This window comes from Papilio xuthus, unplaced genomic scaffold (genome assembly GCF_000836235.2).
Source record: "Papilio xuthus unplaced genomic scaffold, Pxut_1.1 DF828142.1, whole genome shotgun sequence".
NCBI classification, from domain to species: domain Eukaryota; kingdom Metazoa; phylum Arthropoda; class Insecta; order Lepidoptera; family Papilionidae; genus Papilio; species Papilio xuthus.
Window position 1 is genome coordinate 5,464,302 of NW_013530507.1, and position 20,160 is coordinate 5,484,461.

Sequence of the window (20,160 nt, forward strand, 5' to 3'; positions counted from 1 at the left end):
GCCAATTACTGTTGTATTAATTGTGCGTAGATTATCAAGTATTTTCTTGACTAATATTTATTGAGTTTATCTATTTATTATTATTCTTAATAACAAGCTGAAGGGCCAGAGATATTATTTTACAAAGCGACCAGAGAATTTGTTGAAGTATTTTTGCATTAACAACTAGCTAAGATTCTAACACCAAAGTACTTATAATATAAAATTTAACTAGAAGCTCACGCATAACTCGATTACCTAATAGTTTAGTAGAAAAGAGCCAAGTGAAACCAAATAAATTATCAATTCTTGCAAACTTATATTAATCGGTCGTTTAGTTTTAAAACACGTGCAAGTAACTTTGTGTTATATAAGAAAATTAAATCGTAATAAAAATTAATTATTACCGAGTGAGCTATGCGTCCACTCAAGGCGACATCAAACGCGATACTAACTTATATATAAACAGTAATATAGTGAACACATACTGACTGAACACAGTGTTTATATCGCATTATATCGATATATTTAAACATACATTACAAGAACATTCAATCAATTTCGCTATAATATTTGAACTAATACGTGAATTTTGACTGTAACAACTAATTAAAAAATTATTATGTAGATGAATATCTATATATAATTTACCTATAACAACAATTGTGTTACTGCGCCTTAAACCATCCTAAAAGTGAAATACCATTGCTCTACTCCGATATTCGAATCTAACTAACGCTACACGGATAACATCAATTTAGTTGAAAAAGTTATAGGCAGTCAAAAATATCTCATAGAAAAAAAAACATTAAAAAAATGGCAAATTCTAACATAAAAATAAAAAAAATATATCACGAATAAAAAAAAAATCTTTTCGACTTGTGTTCGGTTGCCGATAAATTTATCATAGTACACAATAATACCTATGTTTTGGTAATAAGAACTAGCATCAGACGTAACGCGACGCCCCGCCCCGCCCCGCACCCTCCTCGCCCCGCTTCCCCGCACACACCCCCTGCATCACCACCACGGCATCCGGCCTCAACGTCTTTAAGACAGTCTTCTAAAGTCAGTCTTAAAGTTTTATTGCATTAATTTGTTAGCTCCGTTGCCACGTCCCTTTATCCGTTTCGAGATGCAAACAAAAGAGATAAATCAAGCAAATTCACTAAAAACTATAATTACGTAACCAATACAAGCGCAGTGCCAAAAAACGCTCCAGTAAAATATAACTAAATTATATGCGCGAAATAATTTATAATAATACATATAAACGTCTGCCTTGTCGTTAACTAAGAGAACTCAAAAAGTAACATTTTGGAAAAATACTTTTCAAGTTATTTTTTTTTTTTAAATTATCTCACATAAAAACATCTTTTAAATCACAATGTGATCTTTATCATATAATAGTTTTTACGATTCAAATATTCTCGTCTAATAGTTATCTATATATTGTTTAATATGGGATATAGAATGAATTATATTTAGTGCTTTACAGAGTACAATGTGACTGGTACAGTACAGTACAGTACACAATAAGCTAAGAGTTATTATATATGTGGTACAACATTACTGTTACTGCGTACTATATCGTTTGGTGCTTACAGACTAGTGTCATACGGAAACGAAAATATCGAAATAACATGGTAACGAAACATTCATCAAAAGAATTTAAAAGAAATATTAATTTGATTTGCGCAAAACATAACAAAATATCAAACACTGATTCTCCGTACAAGCTATGCTCGATTCAGATTTTTGCGAAATATTTATAATAAAATTGGCACATCATGAAATCAATCACAAATAAACAAAAACAAAATAAAATTAGAATATTGTGAACGCAAGGGCCCGTGGTGTCGGCCGCCTGCGAGGTGATTATATCCGTCAGTAAACTTTGATATACTGCTTGCCGTGCGAGGTGACATCGCGTGCGGTATCCGGTAGCGTCTCGAACAGTACCACCAAGTAGCCTTCCGGCGTGAGTGCCACGTCACTGGGCCGGTCCTTGTCGTCTAACCCAGGGCTCTTCAGGTCCACAGCCCAAAGGATACGCAGTTCAGACGTAAACACGAGCACACGGTGATTCTTAGAATCCGCTACTATGATGCGTCCGTCGTCGTCCGTCACTATACCCGAGGGACGGTTCAATTCGCCTATGCCGGACCCCTCACGTCCCATGCAGTGGATAACCTTCGATAAAGTTGGATCCACCATGAGGAGGCGATGGTTCTCAAAGTCAGAGACAATAATATTGCCGTTGGTCGTAAAACAAACACCCCTCGGCGTCGTCGGTCCTTTCAAGAGCTTTGCGGGATTCGCGGCTTCAAACACGAACTTGGTTATGTAAGTTCCGTCGCTTGTAAACAGTTGAATGCGATGATTTCTCGTGTCGGTGACAACAATATTACCCAGCGTGTTGACCGCAACATCCCATGGATATTGAAATTGCCCACATTCCTTTCCGAAGGAGCCGAACTTAAGAATGAAATTCCCGGCCGATGTAAAGATTTGCACTCTATGATTATCCTTATCGATGACAATTATACGGCCGTAGGTGTCTGTGGTGATTCCTGCGGGTAGATCGAATTCTCCAGGCCCCGTGCCTTTTGCACCGAACATAGTTTTAAATTCGCCACGATTATTAAATATCTGAATGCGATTATTTCGTCTGTCTGCAACGATAATGTTGCCTTCTCTGTCTACGCACAGACCCCACGGTCTGGACACTTGTCCTTCGTCTTGACCTTCTTTGCCAAAAGAAAACATCGGCACTCCGGGGACGGGGCTCCTTGTCGGTCTCACCGATACGGACATCCAGTAGCCCGGAATCGCTTGACCGATTCCGCGTGCAGGATTTGCGTCCATGGCAATACTTGACGATATGCTGTGGTCATAATAATTGGTGGACCTCGTTGGATTGCTTGGATAATCTGGTATATTTCTGAGGCTACTAGATGCAGAAATATGGTAAGACAAGGGTGAAAAAGATTGAGCGGACTGTAACGATTGCAGCGACAACAATGACTGTCGAGATTGGATCGATGACGTCGACGTCAGAGAATGCATCGACACAGCTGGCGTGGGTTGAACGTCACATTGGCGCTTTATTTGGTCAACTAAATCGTAGTTAGGTGGCACAAACATAATTCTTTCTTCGGCGATGTACATATTTTTAAACATACAGGAAAAATAGTCGACTTGAGCTCTACCTTTTTCTTTCGCCAAGAACAAATCTATGCCCTCAGAATCCATACTTCGCACCAAGGTCTCGTTGGTGTGCGCCAGACCAGCGAGAATGCCTCGAAGCGTGTTCATGTGGTCAGTTAGTTCAGTCATTTTAGCTTGCCGCATTTTTTCGACTTTGTCCAGTAGATATTTTTCACGATCTTCTATGGCCTGGGCGTAACAACGCATAGCTTTTCTAATTTTCAAATTAGCTTCCGCGGTCTCCTTTTCATACGCTTTGGACATCGCGACCGCTCGATCGATTGCTGTTTTTATAGCTTTAGTGCCAGTTTTGGTATCCTCGATGGCCCTGAAGACACCAATACGGCACATGTCAAGTGCACCTTTGATCGGAGTAAAGCAGTGATCCTTGTGAACCCACAAAGTGCATTCCTGACAGATAAAAATAATGCAACCTTCGCAGTAGAATTTTACTGGCTCGCCGTGAAGTTCACAGTACATTACTTCTTTTTCATTGGTAACGGAGCTGGGGCGAGCGCCGATGGGTGATATTTGGTGTATCGGCAGGAGCGTGTGCTCCCTCAGCTGGCAATCGGAGGTCACCTTGTGGCAACACTCGTGACAGAATAGGTCATTACATTCGAGGCAGCGTGTCGTGGGAGTACGCGACTCGCAACGGTAACAAGTTATAGATACCGAGGACGACGTTCCGGGAGAACCGCTGGAATTGTCTTCTTTGGAATGGTTTTGATGATTATTGTTATGGCTATTAGTGTTGTAGTCCTGGGCGACGGGGCCGATGGGGTTCTGCAGGGAGCTGCAGGAAGGTAGTGCCCAGATGTCGTAGGGCATGGTGGAGGAGGCAGAGGTTGCGGCGGGCTGCATGCCGGCCGGCTTATTCATGTTTTCAAGCAGGTTGCAGATAATGTGCGTCATGGCGAGCGGGTCCTCCTGGTCGGGCGCGTGGCCGGACGCGCTGCTCGTGGCGCCGGACGACGTGGTGGGCAGGCTGGCCGCCAGCGACGCGGTCATGTTAGCAAACGACGTCATTGTTACGATTACTTCACCTCATTAGATCTGAAATAGAGATATTATTCTTTTTAAAAGACTATCATAATATGCACGTATGGCAGACGTATTCCCCAACACATGGAACAAATTGTTAGAACTAAAAGATATTAACAATATTTTCATACATGTATCACAAACTTTTTCTGACTGACTGAATTATAATAATATTTTACTTATCACTTAAGATTAATGTAGTCGTTGCTAAAATATTGTAACGAATCGAACGAACTAGATCGGCTACTACCTAGAGCTTCCTTATTTCAAATCTTCGCTGTTTATATCGATACTATAAATTATTTTGTCAATACTCTGATATTGAGATAAAACATACTGTTGGCACATTTGAGACGTAGTAAAAATTATAGAGCATCGAAGTAACGTAGAGAGGACGGCAAAGATAAGTCTCGCCGTGATTTTTCAATTCCGATACTTTTCTACAATAATATATTGTTGTCTTTCTCATACTCATAAATAAGGAACAATATGTTATTACAAGTGTTTTTCCAATACAAACGGTTAGTGCCAACACTAGCTATGCTATATACTCGTAGCGCAAACAACAACATTTCGCAAACTTAAAATTCTATCTTAGACTGATCGATATTTTGTCTAGTCTACCAACGCTACAGACTGGGGCAGTAAATGGTGACTAAAATTAACTTTGTCTCGTCTTTTATTTAATTTTAACCGAAAGCGTCGAGTTCAATACCACGGGTTTTAAATATTCTGAAGACATTTAAAAAAAAATTAGAAGTTAAAAAAGTATTTATTGGTTCCAGAAAATTGAATTCCACTTCAATTTTCATAGTCTAAACAGATCATTTTAAAATCCACACATGATGTATTTCACTTCCTTCTATAAAATTTAGAAATTTCTAGAATAAGGAAACATCAACAAAGTCCACTTACATGACAGGAATGACGAGGGACGATAGTATTGTACTGCATACTTTATCACTGATAGAAGCCGGATGCCAATCCCAACCGGCGTGATGCCCACTAAACAATAACTTTTACACTCATAATAAACAAACTAGATAAACTACGTGCGGACCTTACGGCCCCACGATCTATACTATTGCACCCAAACCCACTCATATGGTGCATTTTGCGAAAAAAAATCCATGCCCAAAAATGCCTGCTCTACCCCTCAAAATAATAGGTAGCTATCTGGAAGTGAGATGGAGCGATAGGACAATCGCACGTGCGAGGGAGACAAACGATGATGTCGCATTCCAAAATTTTCCATAATTTAGATAAAGGAGGTTCGCTATGATTAGGGCTGTACGTTCCTAGAATTGCATTGTTGTAAAGCCGTAAAATTACAGTAACTTTTACAATAAGGCCTTATTTCTGTATTTCAAAATCTGTAACTCCCTAAAAATGACATAAAATACTAACAAATTAAAATAAGTAACAGAGTACGTTTTGAGTCTATTATGCGATTTTAAAATTCATCGTTTAATTAAAATAATCAAGATTATTTAAAATATAATTAGCTATTAAGTAAATAAAAAATAAATTAACCAATTATCGATTTGCTACAGCCCTAACGGCGTAAATAAGATCAGTATCGAGCAGTACAACGAGAGATCCCTGCGCAAGCGAGAAGCAAGATGTTGGCATCGCGTTACGTGGTGAGCTGAGTGAGTGAGATTGTTTCGGGAGTGACGCGGTGCCTGACCTTGGCGCGGAGTGCGCGTGAGGCAGGTCCGGACCCCACGCCGCCATCTTGCCGCGCCCCCGCGCACAAACGTAGGGTGCCCAAAAATCGATGACTTTCCCTCGCAGCTCTTATACCCTACGAAGGGCGCCCGGATTAACATCGATCCTACTAAAGCTCAACGAGAAACGTCTCTAAACTAAACGTTGAACAAGAGGCAAATGTTCAGGGTATTTGCAATAATATTTTGGATCTGGTACATATTTTTCGTGAATTATACACTAAAAGTAAATATAAATTTGAATTTTAAAATTTCCTATCCTTTTCCTAATTATTATTTTTCACTAACCAACAAAATAAATAAATAAAAAGCCTCAGCGATATACTCATGCAGATGTGGTAAAATATAGTTTCTTAAAGCCCTAACCCGAGGGTTGTCAACTAATAAGATCTTTGCATAAATCTTACTATATTTAATTTACTACAATGTACCTGTTTCTCGAAACATTACCAAAACCAGTAACACTTGAATTGAGTCGTGCAGGTAGATACACCGGTCCATTGAAAGAAAAAATTCTAAGCTCTTTTTCTTAGAATAAAAACGGTTTGGTAACAATGGATTTTGCGCAGGTCGGTGTAACATCGATATGTCCCGCACCCCTCTAGCAACCTCGAAATCTGCCTCTCCACGGCTAAGAATTTTGTATCGAGAATCGTCATAATATTATGCCCATTTAAGTAGAGGTAAAAAAGTCCTACGGCTAACGGCTAATAATCGAACAATTAAAGCTTTATTTTTCTTTTTCATACCACTTAAAGGGCTGCCAGTCCTAACGATTAATGAACACGTGACTGGAAATTACCACGTGATTTTTTTGCGTGGCATTTACACAGTATTGAAACTGTTAACTGATCGATTGTTTCGAAATGGCAGAAAGGCTTACGGAGTTTTCTAGTAATAAACAATTTAACGGTACCAACAGAGTAATTCAAAAGCAATGTGAAATTAGGTTAAAAGATTTTAAAACGCAGTATTCAATTTTAACATATACAGCAAACAAAGAAAAGTTCGCGGACCGCAGCTAACAAAGAACCGACGCGAAATTATAATTACACTTTACACATACAAAACTTTCCTCGGGTAATAAAGCCGCGTACGCACTAGGGTTATTTATAAAGAGTTTGTGGCAATTGGCTAGTCACATGTGTTCACATACGTATTACACGTTTAGCTAAACAAGATGGACAACAAATTCTAGACAGTTTTTTAGTCTAATTAGATTTATATAACGCGGTAATGATCAAGCCATCTGGTTATATTGAAAGAGGGTTATGATCATTCGAAAACTTGTGAATTGCTACTCAATACAAGAACCTTGCAAACTATTACATCCTCCCTTTGTAATTATTTAAAACATATTTGCCAAAATCAACTTTTTCCATTTTACAATTATCATTTGACAAATGAACTAAATTTGACGAATGATAAATCGATATGGAAGACAAAAATCTGTTGTGCTGACCCTATATGGAGAGAAATGATGAATGATGAAATGATGAGAAATGACACGGGAGTGAACGGAACATTTTATAGTAAAATTTGCTTACAACTACCTTTAATATTTAATACTATCTATACTTAGTTTGCGACTAGTTTCGCTGACAGATTTCAATTGTAAAATAAAATACGCAAACAAGAGCTTTTGTGTTAATACAATAGCTAGAGTAAAGACAATATTCCTGCACAAAAACAATGAATGAATGCTGCTATTAAAAAAAAAAAGTTCTGGGTACTGCGAAATTCATTCAAAACAACGAAGATCAATGACTAAAGTAATACGTGACAACTGCGACATGAACAGTGTGATCACGACAAATCTCTGACCGTCCATCATTCCAACTCCTGATTTTCACTAAATTCCGCACAGACGGAGTCGCGGACGACACCTAGTTGTAATATAACTTTTCTCAGCTGTATAAAGACTTTACGAATAACAATTCATTCAACAATGAATGATATAAAACGTATTTAACAGTAAAATAATATATATTATATTATTTCAACTTAGATATCAAAAAATAGCATTGGCAATTGTAAAACGAAACAGATTTTAGTAGACGAACATTTTTATTTAACATTAACATTTATACATTAGCGGTGTTTCGTTATTCCCTTACCAATCTACGTTTCTATTATATGACCTTTAACTATAACGTGTGCCCAAGTTAAGTCTACACATAGGTCTCCTTCCAATTTCATTATGTACTCCCCTGCGACCACCTTTACAAATACGAATACCACATAATATGTACAATGTACATTATTTTCTGCCTTCTTTGTAGTCGTACGGAATAATAAATAACCACTTTCAAATACATACAAAAATCATATGTATCAAGCATCAACGTAAACCAATGAAAATAGAAAAGCATAAATATAATTGAGTACATTTTTACGTGAGCTAGAATTAATGCGATAACAATTACGACGTTGTTCGAGGGGAGCGAGCAGTAAGTAACGCGCATGCGCGCTGTTGTCGATACCCTGCGTACTCTGGGGTACGGGCCTAGGATTTTCTATTGCTCGACATTTTACGTAATCTAAATACTTCGAGAATGTTACGCCAAATCGATACAGAATTAGGAAGGGACATTATTGAATGCTTCAAATATATAACTTATTCATTCGGGCTTCAGAACCAAATTTAAATCCTTAAAATCTACCTACTGTAATGACTCACATAAAGTATTTTAATTTATAGCGATCAGCTTTTAAATAACTTAAAACCAGACGCAAAAAAAAATATTTTAATAAGGATGCACCCGGTTACCGTGTCATTGACATCGATAAAAGCAATTTTGTTTAAAAAAAAAACGAATAAAACATTAGAGAAGCCTGCAAATTAGTATACAGGTTTAAAAGTACGTCTAGAGCGTCGTTTTTGTTTAGCGAGCGGCGTCGACGAGCCAGGGCCAGAGCAGAGCGCACTGTGTCACTGAACCGTAAGGACGTCCTTCGTTTTATCTTGTTTTGTGCACGACCACTTCAAAGTGAACACTTTCATTCAAAACACCGTGCACCGTGATTTTATAACACTTTTAATAAACTTAACTGTGGTATTTTCACAGTAAAACGCCGCTAATAAGTAACAATTGACGATGGTCTGAACTTCTCACCTATAGATTTTCGCAAAAACATAAGCCTCGCTCGTAATCCAGTAGGAAAGGCAGAGATGTTAAATTTCTATTCAACAGAGTCCTGGCATATCCCTCTCGCCTCTTTCACTTTCATACATCTACATCTAAGCATGCTCTGGTTCTAGGAGTCCATAATGTCTCTTTTCTTAAATTCATCACAGATCTAGTCAACATAGATTCATCTAGAGCAACCCTGATCTACCATTCTCTTATGGAATATACATATAATAATTTTAATAAAAAAATGATCTACAATGAGCTATGTCATCTCATAGAGGGATAGTTATTTAAAGTAGGACCCATATGACATCTTAGTAGGTCAGATAGCTTAGTATGAAATCAATCAAATATAAAATCACATTAGAATAATGTAACATACACTATGTTATCTTCACACCTTATATTGAATACAGTATACAAATATAGAAATCAATTATATGGAATACAACTCCATTTAAATGTCTAGATAAGTTCACAGAGCCTTATTCTAATGACATATTTGTGAACGCATTTCTGATAGTATCAAACTCATTGTCTTGTTACAAAATATAATTAAAGATTTCATAATGAAAACATTTCTTAACAAAATTATTAGTTATCTTATAGAAATTGTTGGTTTCAAATTTTTACCGTACATTGATAACAAAAAGAATGTCTCAGAACAACTGCTCATTTTATGAGTCAGATGTAAGCACTAATTATGTACTTGTCATATTTGGATCTTATAGACATTGGCACAGTTTTAGGCCATTGAACGTATCAAAGGAACTTTTGTAATAACCTACATTTTCAATAACCATTTCTTTTTAAATCTAGTGTCTACATTTTAATAATCTTATATGAATCTGAGCAAAAACATATCAGCATCTCAATTTACAGAGAAATCCATGTTACTAGTACAGTCATATTATTTTAACCTTACTTGACCTCTACTAAAACTAAGCTAGCCCATTTACCTTAGTTATAGACTTTTACTGTTAAAAATATCTATAAAAATATGAAAAGAATACATTTCCTCAAACACAGAATAAACTCCAAAATTACTGAACCAAGTTCCATTGATAAAAGGATTTCTCAATTATATTCTGTACATGTTGTGAATGTGAATATATTGTGTTTTAGGTTTTTATAGTGTTTCAATTCTTAAACCACCTGTATATAACTTCTTGTTATTCATATTAAAAATGTATATACAGCATGTTTAAATACAGGTACAACAGAGGAATTACAGTAACATTATTCTAAACATTTACAATTAACAAAGCAAATAACAACTTACAGTTACAATCTAACTGTACTATGAATAATTTTAAAGTTACCGTTTTAATTACAACATAAGACTAACTCAATGAAGTAATGTAAATTAGTTAAGGCTTTGTAATTGTCTTTAGAGAAATTATTAAGATTTTTTTTAATAACACGCTTTTATCTTCTAGCTATAAGCCAGTTATTATCTATCTAACCCTTTTAAAATAAAGATAAAATAAAATGTAAACATAATTGATATTTTTACAGAAAAAAAGAGTTTTTTTGTACGTATATAGTCTTTTATTCTAATCTAACTGAACAAGAGCACTGAAAATATATAAATTAATAAAAAAAAACAGTTCAAACATTTTTATATGAAAATATTTTGAGAAAAAAAAGACAGATAAAATTGTCACAAGTGGAGAAAGTGAAATAAAATTGGATAACTAAATTTTGGATAAAATTCGATAATAATAAAGTGCTGCGCGTAAATATTATACAAGGAAATTATTGCGATGCGTCAGGAGACGATTGTATTTTTGTACAACAAAAAATTACAAATCATGACAGCAAATACAAAGGCATGAAATGTTGAGAGAAAGTAAATGCTTAAAATGGTATCGGGTGTAGTTTGTGTATTCGAAACATAATGGATGTATGTGAGACAGTAAATTTTGTGATAACTAATAATACGAAAAAATCGCTTACCTAGTATATCAATATCTTAGTAAAATTACTGCAAGCCGCAAGTAGACAAATTACGCATAATAACGTATTTGCTACTCATGAGTCCATACAAAATTATAAATCATAAACGTCCCGTCACTATAATTATTCACAAAATATGCCCGACGATGCAGGTAGATTGCACAAAGTTAGCGTTTAAATAATGATTAATTCTAAAGTTCAATGTTGACTACTACACATATATTGCACTAATTCTAATTACTGGAGATTACCGCGACACTTAGGTTATTAGTTCGCAATAATTGTATATTTATTTATTAACATCATAAAACACCACGAAAACAACAGCGGTGAATGAACGATCAATTGATTTAAAAATAAACACACGTTGTCTATGGAAATTTTGTCAACAGAATAGATTAAAAATCAGTAAAGTTGAATAAAGCATGGAAAGTAATAAAAGTTACAATAAAAATGTTAAATAATTCAATAAAATGTAAGCACTGATCAATAGTGATTTGGAATTTGTCTTTGGAAAAATATATTTTATGAATTAAAAAAAAATCTAGTAAATAACCACTTCGTTTTTCGTACTTGTGACTTGTGAGGTACATAAAGAAACATCTTACTACTAGTAGAGTTTTACGACGATTTGGATTCCCAGTGTTTGTAATTGTTACATCTATACAACCAAAATATTGATTTTAAGAAGTCTGTTTATTTATCTGTGTGATTTATGAAATGAAAAAAATAAACGAAGTCGTTGATAAGTGACACATATTGTCAAAATTCGCGCCAAAAGTGCAGTGCACCGTAATTCTTTAAAACTTTTAATGCTACTAAATTTGAAAACATTGTAACATGTCTACGCCGTCAAAACGTCCCTCATCTCGTGCATCTTCAGAAGCGGCCACTCCATCACGTAGAACTAGATCTTCACAACAATTAGTGGTTCCTGAAACTCCACAACAGTCAACCGGCACTCCGTCAAACGGTATAAATAAAGTTTCCATTTAAATCTACGATCAGTCAATTATTTAATTTTTAAAGAATTACTCTATGTATATATATATTTTTGTGCGTTATCTGTTTTGTAGACTTTTTTTTAAAATATATTCGTTGTACACTAAGATAAGATTTTTTTTCCAGATGGAACTCCAGGTGGTTCCCGTGATAATCCCAATGCGACTCCTCGCACTCCCAGAGGACAGGTGTTGGCCTCATCACCAGCTCCACACCTGGGTTCCAGCCCTCTTGGTAATTATTTCTTTATGAAATAAAAGAAAAAAGTTACTTAACATGCAAAAGATTTAAGAAAGATTACCTGAAGTGAATACCAACAATTTTTGTCATCTGCATGACTCTGTTAAGTTCCATATCTCGGATAAACACAAATTGAACACTGCTTGGTTGTAGATGCATTATAAAAATACATTATTTCTTTCCAAGAAAATTATTGATTTCAAATCTTTTTTTGTCTATATATACTTTTATGTACTTAGATTAACATCTTTGTATAATGTTTACAACAGACTATTGCTTTATCTCTAAATTATACCTAAAACATTTATGCCTATTACCTAAATTAAAACTGCAGATTCACAATTATTTCGTACTGATATTATGTTTTAATTTGATTTTAGTATAAAACGCTTACTAGGCTTTAAGTATTAGACATGTAGGTCAGATTATTATGCAAAACTCAAATAACATGTTATAAAAAGTTATTTTCGTTGTTTTATCAACAGGGACAGACATAGACATGAGCTCTCCATTGAATTATGGCACACCAAGTTCTCTCAGTACACCACGCTCCATATTGCGCAGTGTTGGTACTCCCGCAAGACAGAGGGCGGACTTACGAGGGCATCAGTTCGGAAGAAATGTGCCAGCGCCAACACCAACTAAGAGAGTAAGATAAAAACCTTTAGATCTGAAAGAGACAACTTAATTGTTAAATACATTGATCACCTTAAATTTCATAGAAAGATTATGTATTGTTTTTAGAAGAGAATTGTTTATTAGGGATTTTTTTTACTTTTCATCTAGAATAAAGGAATATTAAGGTAACTATGAGTGGTAATACAGTCAAACCTGGATGAGCCAAAACTGGATACATGGGTAAGAGAGAAATTTCTATAAGCGAAAAAAAACTGGTCAATTAGATTTTCGTTTATCCAGGTTCGACTTTATACATTTATTTTTAAAGTGAATTTTATAAAAATTAATTTCATTTCTATTCCATGAAAATTGAATTAATTGTGACATTCCAGCCAGGTGAAACAGGTGATGTTGACTCAGGGGAGCCGCAACTAGTGGTATGGGGTACAGATGTGGCCATCGCTGAGTGCAGAGACAAATTCATAAAGTTTGTGCAACGGTTTGTTGAACCTGATGCTGTTACTAATGAACCATTGTATGAAACTAAGTTGGAAGAGGTAATTAAGTATTTATCACAGTTAACTTTAACACATTTTATGCCGAGAAAAAAATCGCAGTTTCCTGTCCGGGCAGTGTTGGTCAGCGATTGTTGACATATAGACTTTCAGTTCAAGCAGCATAAGTTAGCGTTATGACCGCATTTTACGAGAGTTTTCACTTCTTACAGGCAAACGATTTAGTAATTTTATACAGATTAAAAATTTTAATAGGCCTAAAGGAAAACTTCACTGACGGTCAGTATTGACCGGTTAGCAGAGAGTGTGTTAAAAAGAAATATTTTATCCTTTCACACAATTAGCAAAAACATCACAAAATAATTATAAAGACATAAAAACATAATGAATAAGAAAAAGGAATTATTTCAAAAGAGTGTTGTAATGATGATAAGGTTTCACTCAGCTTTGCTTTATTGTTATTGTTTTATTTTTAAAATAAACTACACTGATAGACTAGTCACTGTTTGTGATTTGTATGTAAATAAACTTAAAAACTAAAACCAATTAAAAAAAAATCTTTCACTATTATAATACTATGTGATAAAGCATTTTTTTTAACAATATCATCAGCCTAGACATAGAACTTCCTAAATACCTTCCACAGTATGTATTTCTCTGCCTTCTGCATCCTACACAATTAATAACAAATATTTTCTTATATATTTTAGAATATTGATTTACATTGTTACTTATAAATGTGAATGTTTGGATGTTTGTTAAAAGTTGATTGATATATCAATTTCTTTTTTTAAGATACACACTTTGGAAGAGCCATTTTTGGATGTCGATTGTGAACATGTCAAAATATTTGATGCCAAACTCCATCGTCAACTTGTTTGCTATCCTCAAGAGGTAAGTTAAAATAAATGGGTAACTCACTGTTATTATATATTTACGAAGTTCAAAAATATATATATATATATATTTACTATTTTATTTACTAACAATAATATAGTGACACCATACATATAATTACAAAGCTGTTTACAATGTGGTATATAGGACAAAATAAATTTTACTATACCTTACTAATATTATAAATGCGAAAGTTTAGATGGATGGATGTTCGTTTGAAGGTATCTTCAGATAGCTGAACGGATTTCGATAATATTTAGTATAGATATAGAACGTAATCTGGAAGAACACATAGACTACTAACCATGTTTCATATAATCTGCGCGGACGGAGTCGCAGGCGACCGCTAGTAAGGAAATAATTAAATTTATATATCGTTGACAGGTTGTTCCAGCTTTTGATGCAGCGGTTAACCAATTGTTCTTTGAAAAATATCCAGCGGCTATATTGGAACATCAGATACAAGTCCGACCTTACAATGCACCGCAGAGACATATGAGGGATCTCAACCCTGAAGGTTTGTATTAAACACTCATCATCATGGAGTCTGTGTACAGGGTATTATTAATCTGACTAACCGTAAGAATACATAGGCTACTAATTAAGGTTTTCTAATATCGAGCGGACGGAGTCATGAACGACAGCTAGTATCAAGTTTTTGAAAGGAAGCTTTGTTTATACAACCATATAACAACGAAGACCTTGATCACTGATTTAAAAGCGTAATAATTTTCTTGACCCCAAAAAGTTTGATAACAACAAATATGTATATATAATTGTACTAAATAATTAAAAAAAAAATATGTTGCAGACATAGACCAGCTGGTAACAATAAGTGGCATGGTGATCCGTACATCTGGCATAGTGCCGGAGATGCGCGAGGCGTACTTCCGTTGTGCGGTGTGCGGCGCGGGCGCAGCGGGCGAGCTGGAGCGCGGCCGTGTCGCCGAGCCCGCACACTGCCAGCACTGCAACACCGCCCACGCCTTCCAGTTAATACACAACCGCTCACACTTCAGTGATAAACAACTCGTCAAGCTACAGGAAGCTCCAGGTATAGTTGTTTTCAAATATCTTGGTCGCTCTTAATTTTAGGTGTCCGCATAATATAATTTTGTGTGGTCTTAAATATTTTTCAAATTACAAACTTAAGTGACCAAAATGTATGTAAATATAATTTTTTATAACAATAATTATCTCTGGTTGAGTTTAATACTGAGATTTCACATGTTTAGAACACAAAATCATCAGAATATTGTACCGATTTTTAATACAAAAAAATTGTTTAGTCGTTTAGGAATACACAAGCGACAAAAATACCAAAATTGTATATGTATATGTGTACAGACGACATGCCAGCTGGGCGCACACCGGCGACTGTGGCGGTGATGTCTCACGGTGCGCTGGTGGAGGCTGTGGGTGCGGGGGAGCGCGTGCGTGTGACGGGCGTGGTGCGCGCCGCACCCGCAGCCGCACATCCGCGCCGCTCCACACTGCGCGCGCTGCACCGCACTCACATAGACGCGCTGCACTACCGCCCCATCTGCAGTGACAGGATGCTGCACACTGATGACAAGTATGCTGTCCCAGTACATCTGAACATTTTGTGCCTATTTGATTTTCGTCATATTGGCGTTGATGGTAGCAGTTTGTAGCGTTGGTGTGGATTCTAACTAATATAGATAGAATTAACTATACCGTAACATCAACAAGCGCGTTTAAATCGGAACGAAACAAAAGATGTAATTTCCAAGCAATCGCCTATCGATTTTTGGAAATAAGTAAATATTACTTAAATAGGCTGATTAGTGGATTAATTTTCAAAATCAAGTCATGAGTTATTACTCATGAGGCGAATCTCAATCAAACTTGTGCTCTTTCCCATAAGTAAATCGATTATTAAGTTTGAAAATTACAATTATTTCTAACTATGCAGTACCCAGGAGAACCGTTTCCCAGCGGAGCGTGTAGAGATGCTGCAAGCGTTGTCGCGGCAGGCGGACTGCTACGAGCGGCTGGCACGCGCCATCGCACCCTCCATCTACGAGAACCTGGACATCAAGAAGGGCGTGCTGCTGCAGCTGCTCGGCGGCACTAAAAAGAATTTCAACGCGGCGGGACGCACACACTTTAGGTGATAACCTTTTATTTGTACACATAGAGTTCTATCGTTGGCGAGCAGTGTAAAAGTACAGTCAGGGCTTTTCGCGGTGTTCTACTTACTAAAAACTGCCTTGTTCGTCCAATGATACAATAAGGTAGCAGTGATCGACTTTTTTCGTAAGGACACATTTAAGAGTTGTGTCCTATAGCTTATTGTTTCCGCGTCGTCGTCTACAGTTTAGGAAACGTGAAACGGCTGTCGCTTTTAAAGTGCAATACCGCAGATTCTCTGATAGTACACAGCGCCATCTACTGTACAAGAAGTCTGCCTTATAACATATAAGAATATAGGGAAAAAATTTCTAATTAGGTCAGAAATCAACATACTGCTGTGCGGTGATCCTGGCACGAGCAAGTCGCAACTGCTGCGCTGGGTGCACGGGCTGGTGCCGCGCGCGCAGTACACTTCCGGCCGCGGCTCCTCCGCTGTCGGCCTCACAGCATACGTCTCCAAGGATCCCGACACAAGACAGCTGGTGCTGCAGACGTATGCCCTAATCTTACTAATATTATAAATGCGAATGTTTGGATGGATGGATGTTTGTTTGAAGATATCTCCAGAATGGTTGAATGGATCTCGATGAAATTTGGCATACATGGCATAGAACATAGTCTAGAACAACATATAGGCTACTAATTATGTTTTTTTTCCTTCCACGCGAACGAACTCGCGGGCGACCACTAGTATCATTAATGAAATAAAAATAACAATCCATTGACCCAGAGGGATAGGCAGAAATTATGGTCTTTCATTAGACGATATTGGAACACTTCTTACACGTAATAATTAAAAAAAGAAACGATAATTGTATACGAATTTGGGTTATGAAAAACAGAGAGAAACATGGTTAAATCATTCTGTAATTTAACTATTTACTTTGTATTTCAGTGGAGCGCTAGTGTTGGCCGACAACGGTATTTGCTGCATCGACGAATTTGACAAAATGAACGACTCAACGCGCAGTGTATTGCACGAAGTTAGTATTTACATCAATAACATTAAAAATCTTAACTAAAAAAACGGTGTAAATCTTCGAAACCGGGTTTTAATATATTCGCTAAGTGACTTACGTATTACGACTCGCGTCGACGATTCACGGTACGCGACGCAAGTTAACAATAATAGTATCGAAGATTTACGTTTCATTGTTTACGAAGACCCTAAATGTAACAAAATCTTTATTTTTAAATTTCTCAAAGCACAAACCTCCTTTGTAAGAACAACTTAGGTTAAGGACAAAGAATAAATATACCAATTTAATTTTTTATAGCGTTTACTTGATTGCAATTGAAATAATTTCCAGGTGATGGAGCAGCAGACTCTATCGATAGCAAAAGCGGGTATCATCTGTCAACTGAACGCTCGCACCTCCATACTAGCGGCCGCCAATCCCGCGGAGTCGCAGTGGAATAAGAACAAAACTATCGTTGAAAATGTACAACTACCGCATACACTTATGTCAAGGTATATAAATAATCTAGAAATCTAATTTAGAATTAAAAAAAACACTAGAATAATTCATGCTTTTATCGTTGTATTTTATACTTAAAAGTGTCTTCGGTAAAATTTATTTTATTAAAAAAGTAAATAGCGTTAATTTCCTAATTTCGTTTATCTCATAATAAAAAAAAATATTGTTTTTTTTAACGTTATGTGTGTTTGTTTCCAGATTCGACTTGATCTTCCTAGTACTGGACCCGCAGGACGAGGTGTTTGACCGCCGGCTGGCTGCGCATCTCGTCTCTCTTTACTACAAGGATCCCGCCGACGCACAGGAAGACGAGGAAAACATTGTAAGTTACAATATACATAAGTTTACATACTTATTGTACAATCAGCTCCATAAATATGTATACATTTGCAAAGAAACTTGTATACATTTCTGTTCTAATATAGACCAAAACCATATTTTTAATTATAGTATGTATTCATCGTCGTTCGATGAATACATGCTATTATACTATATTATACGAGTATTAGACGTATACAAGCTTCTCGAACTTTATAAATGTATACATTTTAATGCAGCTGACTGTACATAAAAATGTGACTAACTTTTATGTACAGATAAGATAATTTTCCTTAGGTTTCTGGGGCCAAAATCCCCGTTTCAAATATTTTTTTTATCTCTGTTTTGTCAAAGATGATATATGTTTTATACAGAGATTATAATCTGAGAAACCCACAGTTAGTGTATATGTTGCAGAGCACGGGCGTGATGCGCGACTTCATAGCGTACGCCAAGGAGTACGTACAGCCCGTACTCAGTGAGCCAGCGCAGCAGCGACTTATTGACGCATACGTCGATATGAGGTACGATAGTTAATTAAAAAAAAACAGATAATTGGCCTAATAGTATTTAAAAGTATTTTTAAATAATTTTGGCAAAGATAGAATAGATCTAAAACTAGACCTCTGACATTTATCATTCATTCCGAATACTAATTAAATCTTCTGTGATGTGGTTTATTGGTATGACCTAAACAATACAACAGTTGTCGCGATTTTTGCCACCTAAGTTCGCCGAAATGGCGAAACTATATCCACAGACAAACCCAATCGCAGTGGCTAACTTAAATTTGTTGTAACAGACGTGTGGGCAGCGGCCGCGGTCAGATCTCCGCCTACCCGCGACAGCTGGAGTCCCTCATCCGGCTCGCGGAGGCGCACGCGCGCGTCAGACTCTCGCCTATTGTTGAAATTATTGACGTAGATGAAGCCGCTAGGTAAGTTTTTAAATAGCAATTTAAACGATTTTTTTAAAGTTGAATTCACATCGAATATTCACTAATACAAATATTGTGTCTTACATATGTCAAAGAATTAAGAATTAATTCCATTCTATTAAAAAAAAGCAACCATCATTGTAACTAAATACAAGGACAATATTTATTACTATTTTTTTTATTCCGAGCAGACGAAGACGTGGGCAAAAGTTAATACACTATAATCTGATATTTTATACTGTTTCATCGAATCCAGATTGCATCGCGAAGCTCTAAAGCAATCAGCAACAGACCCTGCATCAGGTCGTATCGACGTGGGCATCCTGACGACAGGGCTGGGTGCGGCGGCGCGGCGCCGGCGAGCTGACCTCGTGGCTGCGCTGCGGGAACTCATCAAGCCATACTCCAAACCTCACACCATCACACATGCTAAACTGCTGCAAGATGTTAATGCTGCCTCACAACTTGTTAGTTAACTGCTATTTTTAATCTTACTAATATTATATATCCATCCATACATACATTCATTTTAATTACCTATACCAATAACTTCCTAATATTATAAATGTAGTGTAAAAGAATATATTGGCCACTTATTAAGGTCATATTTATTTTGTTTGACTTCCGAGCAGACGAAGTCGCTTGCAAAAGCTATATTATGTGTTTTTTTTAAATTACATTTTATTTAATAAGTCAATTTTTTTATAACCATAAAATAATGTGTTTTCAGATGGTGTCTCGTGAGCAACTGGATGAGGCACTCCGCGACCTGCAGGACGAGGGGAAGGTGACAGTGGTCAGCCACACGCACATACGTCTCTGCTGATCCTAACACAAGGCAAGTGTGATTATATACATCTTAAATTGTACACATTCATGTATCACAAGCAGAACTTTGTGTCAGTTTTTTCTTAATAATGCTCCTTACCTAATTATTTTCCA

General features: G+C 36.3%; 2 protein-coding genes across 3 annotated transcripts; one reads left to right on the forward strand and one right to left on the reverse strand.

Moving 5' to 3' along the window:
* Positions 1 to 986: 986 nt before the first annotated feature.
* On the reverse strand, positions 987 to 11,388 carry wech (tripartite motif containing 71 protein wech). 2 transcript variants are annotated; one of them, XM_013307714.1, is made up of 2 exons: positions 11,057 to 11,388; positions 987 to 4,245 (listed from the first exon to the last, which is right to left on the reverse strand). In XM_013307714.1, exon 2 carries the CDS (start codon positions 4,216 to 4,218, stop codon positions 1,867 to 1,869), a length of 2,352 nt encoding a protein of 783 aa, XP_013163168.1. In that variant the 5' UTR covers positions 4,219 to 4,245; positions 11,057 to 11,388; the 3' UTR covers positions 987 to 1,866. The 2 variants fall into 2 exon arrangements, with proteins under 2 accessions (XP_013163168.1, XP_013163169.1); XM_013307715.1 differs by lacking the exon at positions 11,057 to 11,388 and adding an exon at positions 5,149 to 5,296.
* A 398-nt stretch (positions 11,389 to 11,786) lies between these two features.
* On the forward strand, positions 11,787 to 20,160 carry dpa (disc proliferation abnormal). The gene is made up of 17 exons (XM_013307731.1): positions 11,787 to 12,029; positions 12,185 to 12,292; positions 12,784 to 12,947; positions 13,309 to 13,473; positions 14,227 to 14,325; positions 14,713 to 14,845; positions 15,140 to 15,382; positions 15,676 to 15,904; positions 16,265 to 16,462; positions 16,802 to 16,978; positions 17,381 to 17,468; positions 17,796 to 17,956; positions 18,162 to 18,285; positions 18,699 to 18,805; positions 19,084 to 19,218; positions 19,475 to 19,685; positions 19,949 to 20,160. The coding sequence occupies exons 1-17, from the start codon at positions 11,897 to 11,899 to the stop codon at positions 20,042 to 20,044; spliced, it is 2,571 nt and encodes an 856-aa protein (XP_013163185.1). The 5' UTR covers positions 11,787 to 11,896; the 3' UTR covers positions 20,045 to 20,160.